At 40.1% G+C, this 10,000-nt stretch overlaps 1 protein-coding gene across 2 annotated transcripts in view; it reads left to right on the top strand.

Moving 5' to 3' along the window:
* Positions 1-10,000, top strand: part of LOC118768125 — a 124,767-nt gene that overhangs the window by 80,940 nt on the left and 33,827 nt on the right. For both annotated transcript variants that reach the window (XM_036513987.1, XM_036513986.1), the window contains exons 3-5: positions 262-331; positions 2,985-3,007; positions 3,921-3,986. In XM_036513987.1, coding sequence (XP_036369880.1) covers positions 262-331; positions 2,985-3,007; positions 3,921-3,986 — 159 coding nt within the window. The remainder of the gene's footprint in view (positions 1-261; positions 332-2,984; positions 3,008-3,920; positions 3,987-10,000) is intronic.

Genomic DNA, 10,000 nt, shown 5'->3' with positions numbered 1-10,000 from the left:
TGTTATATTTAAAGTAGTTGAAAGAAACACAGAGCATTTCGACAGAATACTGTAACAAAAGGGTTAAGATATATAATAGAGAAACAATTCTTAACCCTTTTGATATCAACCCAGCTGAAACCAGCTCTGGCTTTGTAGTACAAATGTCTTGTTTTCATAAGTTTTGAATTAAAATCTTCCACCAAATCTTAGTCACAATTTATGTTCCTAACACTAGCAGAGATGGAAAATGTGACATTTTTCTCTTTTATGTCTTCAAAGGTCTATGGAGATGGCGTTGCCAAATTTAACCGGTCCTGGGATGGAGGAGGACAAGAGAGTTTTGTGACAGGTAGGACATTGCGGTTCTTTCTCATAGATTGTATAGAAATATAAATGTGTGTGTGTTGTGTGTGTGTTTGTGTGGTGTGTGTGCATATGTGTGTGTGTATATGTAAATGTATATCTATGTATATATATTATATATAGATATATATATATATATTATATATACGAATTAAGAGGAATGACCACTAAAGTGGACACCTAATATGCTAAACATAGATGTCTATGTTTAGCATAATAGATGTCCACTTTAGTGGTCATCCCTCTTAATTTGTATGAAACAATTTTTAATCTTCGGATTTTTTAAATATGCTAAGTCACAGGTTTTAATTGATTAATATCAATTCCTGCCCTTATTATTTAAGATATATATATATATATATATATATATATATATATATATAGTGAGAATTTACAAAAACAAAAGATGAAGATTGGTGTGTAAACAACAAACAAATGTATTAGTTTAACACTTGGGAAGTGAGAAGGTCTTTTATGTTTCGAGCCTATGCTCTTCGACAGAAAGGAACACAGAAATAAACAGGGAGAGAAAATAGAAAAAGGTATAGTGTCTAGCGATCTATCATGCCAAATATATATTATATATATATATACATATACAGGGTGCAGTGAATAAACTGCCATCTAAATTATGCAAAATTAAAAATAACACGGACATCTCATTTTAATAAATATATTTACCAAAATTACATAAAAACATCTTGAAATACTAAAGACTAAATTTATTCAATAAAATCGCCATTGGCTTCAACCACAGTTTCCAGACGACTTCAGAATCTTCTGCAATTCTTCTGGACAATCTCCTTGTTTAAGTTGGTGAATGATGCCATAATCCTTGCCTTCAGTTCATCTTTGGTATTACAAGGAGTTTTGTTGGTCTCTCGCTCAACTGCGCCCCACACATAATAATCAATGGGGCTGCAGTCTGGTGAGTTAGGTGGCCAGATGTTAGGGGTGATGTGGTCGCAGAAATTGTCTGACAGTCATGACTGGGTTCTCCTGTTTGTGTGGCATGGTGCAGAGTCCTGTTGCCAGGTCTTTCAGCAGCTACCCTCTTGACCCAGGACAGCACTTAATGTAGGCCTCTGTGTTGAGTTTGAGGCCATGTGGGAAGATGAATGGAGACGTAACCTTGCCATCACTATTGATCACTCCAAACACCTCTGTAATCACCATTAGACTCATCCAACTCTTTCTGAATCCCCTGCATTGTCCTCAGATTGACACCCAAACACTCTGAATTGTTCATCTTGGAGCTTCTTACACAAATGCCAAGCAGTACAGCTTGTTGTTTCCAAATTTCTTAATTCTTTATTGCCCACAAGGGGCTAAACACAGAGGGGACAAACAAGAACAGACAAAGGGATTAAGTCGATTACATCGACCCCAGTGTGTAAATTGTACTTAATTTATCGACCCCAAAAGGATGAAAGGCAAAGTCGAGCTCGGCGGAATTTGAACTCAGAACGTAGTGGCAGACAAAATACCGCTAAGCATTTCGCCTGGCATGCTAACATTTCTGCCAGCTTGCCACCTTATGTCGTTTCCAAATTTCTAGCAGAGTGAATTGCCTGATGGTGCTGTTTTCCTCACAGACAGTGCCCAACTGACCCTACTATACTGTGTAGTCAACAAAATCAAAAACAAACAATGCACATGTACAAAATTAAAAATATAAAATGGCAACAATTTACCCATTGTACCCTGTACACACACACACACACTCACACATATGGGGTTATTGCAGAAGACACTTACCCATAGTACCATGCAGTGGGACTGAACCCAGAGCCATGTGGTTAGGGAGTAAGCCACACAGCCATACCTGCATATTGATGTCTTGCAAACAACTTGCACATGCAAGTGCTACCAGTTAAAAGCTAGCAAGTGTATGGGGTCATCAGGAGAGAATGCGCGCCGTTTCGGGGCCTACCTTTCAACGGCATCAATGATATGAGGCCCCGCTTGCTAGATCAGCTGGTTATGAAGAACTCAATATACTTCTAGCCATCGCTCATCGTCTCTTTTTAACCAAATCCAGTGGCTAGCCTTCTCCACTGTAGATTGGATATCAGTCATGGTGGTATTGACTTTACGATGAGTTAGCCTAGCGATAACAATAGTCGTCTCACGCTGTGTCCTACAAACCCCTACAACTCCGACTTCGATAGGAAAATGTTCCGCTTTCCTGCCGCGTCTTCACATTCCTCGAGGAATATATCTTTATATAAAAGAGAGGTTGTGTGTCTGTCTCCTACGATTTAGATTCCTACTACTCCCCACATTTTGCGGTGCAGTTTAACCAAAACCGGTATCTTATAGTCGTGATTCTTATCGAGCCCTTCTGGGTATTAGCGCGCGTCTACGATGAGTCTACAATTTAAAAAAAAATTTACCATCATTTTTCCCCATTTTTTAATGCATTTTGGCATATATAAGGGAAGTAACTCTCTAAAAATTATTATTAAATCTCAGAATGTAAAAAGCTACAGTAACCACCCCCCTTTGTGGTTAACCATATTGAGATGGCTATTATACTTTACATCTCTAAAAATGCTTATATAGTTATTTCCCTTACAAACCCGAGTAATGCCGGGTGATACTGCTAGTATATATATATATATTTTTTTTCTTTGCAGAGCTGAAAAGAAAAATAGAAAAAGTGAGTATACTCCGACTACATTTAAAATACACAGTTTGGGTGTTTGTGTGTACCCTGTTCTATCCAGAAAGCCTATGAGTGTTTGGTGCTACCACATGTATGGCACCCATTCATTCTCCCTTTCACCACCACAAATACCTAAGATTCATCTGACAGCTCAATTATATCAAAGATGGCTTCAGTTGTTGTCTGTTCAGTTTGGACCTAGATCTATATTTTATTTGCTGACTAGTTTTACTTTGGTATTTCAAGTATTCATAGAATACATCATCTATTGGTTTGTCCGGAAAGTTTGTGCCGATTTATAGTAGCTTACCTTTCGACGTATTTTAGAACATGGTTGAGTCCATAAAATAGGATTTGACTACACCTCCATTTAGAGCACAGTTTAAGCTATCTTTTCGTGGAAGAAGGTTTATGTTCCTATAACCTGTGTTAATTCTGTAACCCTTTAAAAGGGAAGAAAAGAAAGTTCATTTTCGGCACTTGATGCTTTGGGAACCAGACAAAAATTGCTGCAGCTCGGCTGGGATGTGTTACCCCACCCTCCATATTCACCAGATATTGCTCCTTCGGATTTCCACTTATTCAGGTCTCTGCAGAATAGTCTTAATGGTAAAAATTTCAATTCCTTGGATGACGTAAAAAGATACCTTGATGAATTCTTTGCCATGAAACCCCCTCAATTCTGGGAAGAGGGTATTTTCAAGTTTGAGGAAAGATGGAGATGCATTGGGCAACAAAATGGTTCGTATTTGGTTGATTAAAAATGTAATGGCAAGTATTTATTGACCTTTTTCTTTCATTTAAAAATTGGCACAAACTTTCCGGACAATCCAATATAATACACATGTGCGTGCGCGCGTGCACACATGTCTGTCTCTATCACTTTCTCTCTCTGTCTCTGCTGCAGATAGCAAAGGTTGAAGAAGACAAGAAAAAAGTCAACAAAGATAAACTGCATGATGTGACCATCTATGTAAGTAGACCATCTGTCTGTCTGTCTGTCCATCGACCTACCTACCTACCTACCTACCTACATGTCTGTTTCTCTATCTATCTATCTGTCTATCTATCTATCTATCTATATCTCTCTATCTATCTATCTATCTGTCTGTCTGTCTGTCTGTCTGTCTGTCTGTCTACCTATCTATCTATCTTAGCATGCCCATCTATCTGTTTTTTTTTTGGCTGTCTGTCTTTCTCTGCTTATCTGTCTGTGTGTCCGTCTGTTTCTCTGTAAGATTGTCTATCTCTGTATGTCTGTCTGCCAGTCCATCTGTCTCTCTACATGTCTGTCCGTTTATATATCTGTCAGTCTGTCGTTGAGCTGGTAGAATTGTTAGCACACCGGGCAAAATGCTTAGCAACATTTCATCTCCCGTTATGGTCTAAGTTCAATTTCCGCCGAGGTTGACTTTACCTTTCATTGTTTCAGGGTCTATTAAATAAGTACCAGTTACGCACTGGGGTCAATGTAATTGACTTCATCCCTTTGTCTGTTCTTGTTTGTCCCCTCTATGTTTAGCCCCTTATGGGCAATAAAGAAATAAATATCTGCCTGTCTGTCTTTCTATCCATTTGTCACTCAGTTTGAAATCAGGGGAACTGTATATATAATATATATATATATAAATATTTAAGTAGTTGAATGAATTATCTTAGTATGGATAATTCGGTTAACCGATACCTGGGTAGCAAATTAACGTCAGAAAAACACGGTTGAAGCTACATGCCAAGGGCAGTCATCTAAGAGTTTTTGTTCATCTTGATGCTGACATAAGTTCCTTGTTTTTCCTGATGAGAAGGCGGCATAATGCACCCCTTATTCCTTCGAAATTAGGAATATGCAGCCTTCAAAACATATGTCAAGAATAAAGGAATTTTGTTAAATCGTCGTTCAACTCCATTCTTTCATTTATATATATATATATATATAATATATATTATATATATATATATATATATATATATACATATACATACATACATACATACATATACATACATACATACAGACAGACATATGAGAAGACCTGTGTGGCAAGTGAAATCAAAATCAAAATCAAAATCAATTCATGACTGGCATCTGTGCTAGCGGGGTGCAAAGAGCACCATACGAGTGTGATCGTTGACAGAGCGGCTATTTGAATATTATCGTTACCAGCGTCGCCTTACTGGCACTTATGTCTGTGCTAGTAGGGTTCCAAGAGCACCATCCGAGCGTGATCGTTACCAACATTGCTTCACTGGCACCTGTGCCGGTGGCACGTGTAAAAAGATTCGAGCGAGGTCATTGCCAGTACCGCCTGACTGGCCCACGTGCCGGTGGCCTGTAAAAAGCACCCACTACACTCTCGGAGTGGTTGGCATTAGGAAGGGCATCCAGCTGTAGAAACTCTGCCAGATCAAGACTGGAGCCTGGTGCAGCCATCTGGCTCACCAGCCCTCAGTCAAAATCGTCCAACCCATGCCAGCATGGAAAGTGGACGTTAAATGATGATGATGATGATGATATATGTATGTATATATGTATGTATGTATGCATGCATCTATGTATGTGTGTGTTGTGTGTGATATATATATATATATATATGTATATATACTCCATCACCACATCAAGCTCATCACTATCTTATCTGTTTCCCTTCCTGTTTCCAACTCCTTGTGTTATGAGTTCAAATCCTGCTAGGCCAAATTTCTCTTTCAGCCCTCCTGGGTCAATGCAATGACGTACCAGCCAGACACTGCAGTCAATGGTATTGACTAACCGAGGGCCAGATTAAGACCCATAGAGACCACCCTAAGAACTTAAGAGATTTTGGTGACCCCATATATATGTTATTTATTATATAAAATCCGTTCTAGCTGTCTGTGTGTGTGTCTTCTAGGATCTTGGGCATCCTCCATCCGATTGCACTCAAACTTTATATGTCGATACCAAGAGTATCAGGGCGTGTATAACCCTTGAAAAAATTACAAAAATCGATTCCAGGTGAGAATGCGACCGATAAAGCCGTTTTTGTTCTGCTTTTCTTCCGTCAACCTGTACATAACTGCACCTTCCACTTTTTGTTGTTTTTGTACTGCTTAAAGGCACGTTTCTTTCCTGCCTTGGATTTTTATCTCATTCTGAAAATTTATATATATATAATATATATATATATATATATATATGTATAGATGTGTGTATGAAAATAAGCAACAAGGATATCCAGAGGTATAATCACCTTATGTTAAATTATATATATCATACTAAATTCTGGTGCCTTCAACTTAAGTACCATATTCATCTGAATCTAAATTTTACTGGACTTATATATATATATGTATGTATGCGTGGCATCTTGGGCAAGTGTCTTCTACTATAGCCCCAGGCTGACCAATGCCTTGTGAATGGATTTGGTAGATGGAAACTGAAAGAAGCCTGTCGTATATATGTATATATATATATATATATATATATATATATATGTATATATATATGTATGTGTGTGTTTGTTTGTCTGTGTTTGTCCCTCTAGCATTGCTTCACAACCGATGGTGGTGTGTTTGCGTCCTCGTAATTTAGCGGTTCGGCAAAAGAGACTGATAGAATAAGTACTGGGCTTACAAAGAATAAGTCCCGGGGTCGATTTGCTCGACTAAAGGCGGTGCTCCAGCATGGCCGCAGTGAAATGACTGAAACGAGTAAAAGAGTAAAAGAGAGTAAAGAGAGATTCATTCGACTAAAATTCTTCAAACCATTGCCCCAGAATGGACACATTTTAATGCCTGAAAAAAAGGAAAAGGTAAAAGGTAGCTAGCTGAGTTTAAAAGGCGGCGAGCTGGCAGAAACGTTAGCACGCTGGGCGAAATGCTAAGTGGTATTTCGTCTGCCGCTACGTTCTGAGTTCAAATTCCGCCGAGGTCGACTTTGCCTTTCATCCTTTCGGGGTCGATAAATTAAGTACCAGTTACGCACTGGGGTCGATGTAATCGACTTAATACCTATGTCTGTCCTTGTTTGTCCCCTCTGTGTTTAGCCCCTTGTGGGTAATAAAGAAATAGGTAGCTATCTGAGTGCGTCCAGCCATGAGGCAACCTTCTGCAGTGTTGTGCGTTGTTTCGTTTTGTCAATTACAAAAAGCCAAATCAAATCTGTTATTCACAGCCAGAGAAGAATAAATTCATTCTTATTAGAAAAGCAAACTGCACATTTGCTTCCGTGCACAGAGCCTGGTCAAACTAGAATTGGATAAATAAATCACACGAGGCAGCATTGATTAAAATATATCTGTTTAACCCTTCAGCAATCAGGTTACACTATTAAATGTAAAGCTTTGTTGTGAATCAATCATGCGTTATCTCATAGACCTGAGATTTCATTGATGTAAGAGGCCAGATCTAGCTGGCTTTGAACATAAAACAGGTTGAGTATTTGAGCTGGGTCTGGCCTTTTAATATTCAGGTTATACCATCATAGGCGTAGGAGTGGCTGTGTGGTAAGTAGCTTGCTAACCAACCACATGGTTCCGGGTTCACTTTACTCTTTTACTTGTTTCAGTCATTTGACTGTGGCCATGCTGGAGCACCACCTTTAGTCGAGCAAATCGACCCCGGGACTTATTCTTTTGTAAGCCTAGTATTTATTCTATCGGTCTCTATTGCCGAACCACTAAGTTACGGGGACGTAAACACACCAGCATTGGTTGTCAAGCGATGTTGAGGGAACAAACACAGACACACAATCACACACACGCACACATACATATATATACATATATACGACGGGCTTCTTTCAGTTTCCGTCTACCAAATCCACTCACAAGGCATTGGTCGGCCTGAGGCTATAGCAGAAGACACTTGCCCAAGATCCCACGCAGTGGGACTGAACCCGGAACCATGTGGTTGGTTAGCAAGCTACTTACCACACAGCCACTCCTGCGCCTTTTAAAGACTCCGCCGGTTACGACGACGAGGGTCCCAGCTGATACGATCAACGGAACAGCTTGCTCGTGAAATTAACGTGCAAATGGCTGAGCATTCCACAGACACGTGTACCCTTAACGTAGTTCTCGAGGAGATTCAGCGTGACACAGAGAGTGACAAGGCTGACCCTTTGAAATACAAGTACAACTCATTTTTGCCAGCAGAGTGGACTGGAGCAACGTGAAATAAAGTGTCTTGCTCAAGGACACAACGCGTCGCCGGGAATCGAACTCACAACCTTACGATCATGAGCCGAATGCCCTAACCACTAAGCCACGCGCCCTCACCTCCTGCGCCTATATACATATATATGACAGGCTTCTTTCAATACATACATAGGTGCAGGAGTGGCTGTGTGGTAAGTAGCTTGCTTACCAACCACATGGTTCCGAGTTCAGTCCCACTGTGTGGCACCTTGGGCAAGTGTCTTCTGCTATAGCCCCGGGCCGACCAAAGCCTTGTGAGTGGATTTGGTAGACGGAAACTGAAAGTAGCCTGTCGTATATATGTATATAGGCGCAGGAGTGGCTGTGTGGTAAGTAGCTTGCTAACCAACCACATGGTTCCGGGTTCAGTCCCACTGAGTGGCACCTTGGGCAAGTGTCTTCTGCTATAGCCCCGGGCCGACCAAAGCCTTGTGAGTGGATTTGGTAGACGGAAACTGAAAGTAGCCTGTCGTATATATGTATATAGGCGCAGGAGTGGCTGTGTGGTAAGTAGCTTGCTAACCAACCACATGGTTCCGGGTTCAGTCCCACTGCGTGGAACCTTGGGCAAGTGTCTTCTGCTATAGCCCCGGGCCGACCAAAGCCTTGTGAGTGGATTTGGTAGACGGAAACTGAAAGAAGCCCGTCGTATATATATATATATATATACATAGGTGCAGGAGTGGCTGTGTGGTAAGTAGCTTGCTAACCAACCACATGGTTCCGGGTTCAGTCCCACTGCGTGGAACCTTGGGCAAGTGTCTTCTGCTATAGCCCCGGGCCGACCAAAGCCTTGTGAGTGGATTTGGTAGACGGAAACTGAAAGAAGCCCGTCGTATATATGTATATATATGTATGTGTGCGTGTGTGTTTGTGTGTCTGTGTTTGTCCCCCCAACATCGCTTGACAACCGATGCTGGTATGTTTACGTCCCCGTAACTTAGTGGTTCGGCAATAGAGACCGATAGAATAAATACTGGGCTTACAAACGAATAAGTCCCGGTGTCGATTTGTTCGACTAAAGGTGGTGCTCCAGCATGGCCACAGTCAAATGACTGAAACAAGTAAAAGAGTAAAAGAGTAAAAGAGTATCAAATGTAAGGCTTATTTATTCACAGTGTTTTGAATTAACCATGGGTTATCTCAGAGACCTGAGATTTCAAAGATATCAGGGGACAGATCTAGCTACCTTTGAGCAATAAAGCAGGCAGAATATTTTGGCTGTATATGGCCAGTTTGACCTTTTAATATTCAGGTTACACTATCAAATGTAATACTTATTTATTTACATTGTTCTTAATTAATCTTGGATTATCTCAGAGACCTGAGATTTCAAAGATATGAGAGGACAGATGTAGCTGGCTTTAAACATAAAACAGGTTGAATATTTGAGCTGGGTCTCACCAGTTTGACCCCTTAAGCATTAAGATTACCCGATCAAATGCAATTTTTATTTATTCACATTGTTCTAAATTAATCATGGATTATCTCATAGACTTGAGATTTCAAAGACGTGAGAGGCCAGATATGGCCGGTTTAAACAGGAAACATGGAAGAGAATATTTGAGCTGGATATGGCCAGTTTAACCTTCAAGCATTAAGATTACCCGATCAAATGTAATGTTTATTTATTCACATTGTTCTAAATTAATCATGGATTATCTCATAGCTTTGAGATTTCAAAGATGTGAGAGGCCAAATATGGCCGGTTCAAACAGAAAACAGGTAGAATATTTGAGCTGGGTCTGGCCAGTTTGACCCTTTAATATTCAGGTTACACTATCAAATGTAATGCTTAAACCTTTAATGTTCAGAT

Source organism: Octopus sinensis, linkage group LG27 (assembly GCF_006345805.1).
Source record: "Octopus sinensis linkage group LG27, ASM634580v1, whole genome shotgun sequence".
In the NCBI taxonomy this organism is placed as follows: Eukaryota; Metazoa; Mollusca; class Cephalopoda; order Octopoda; family Octopodidae; genus Octopus; species Octopus sinensis.
This window is presented reverse-complemented; position numbering and strand designations above follow the sequence as displayed.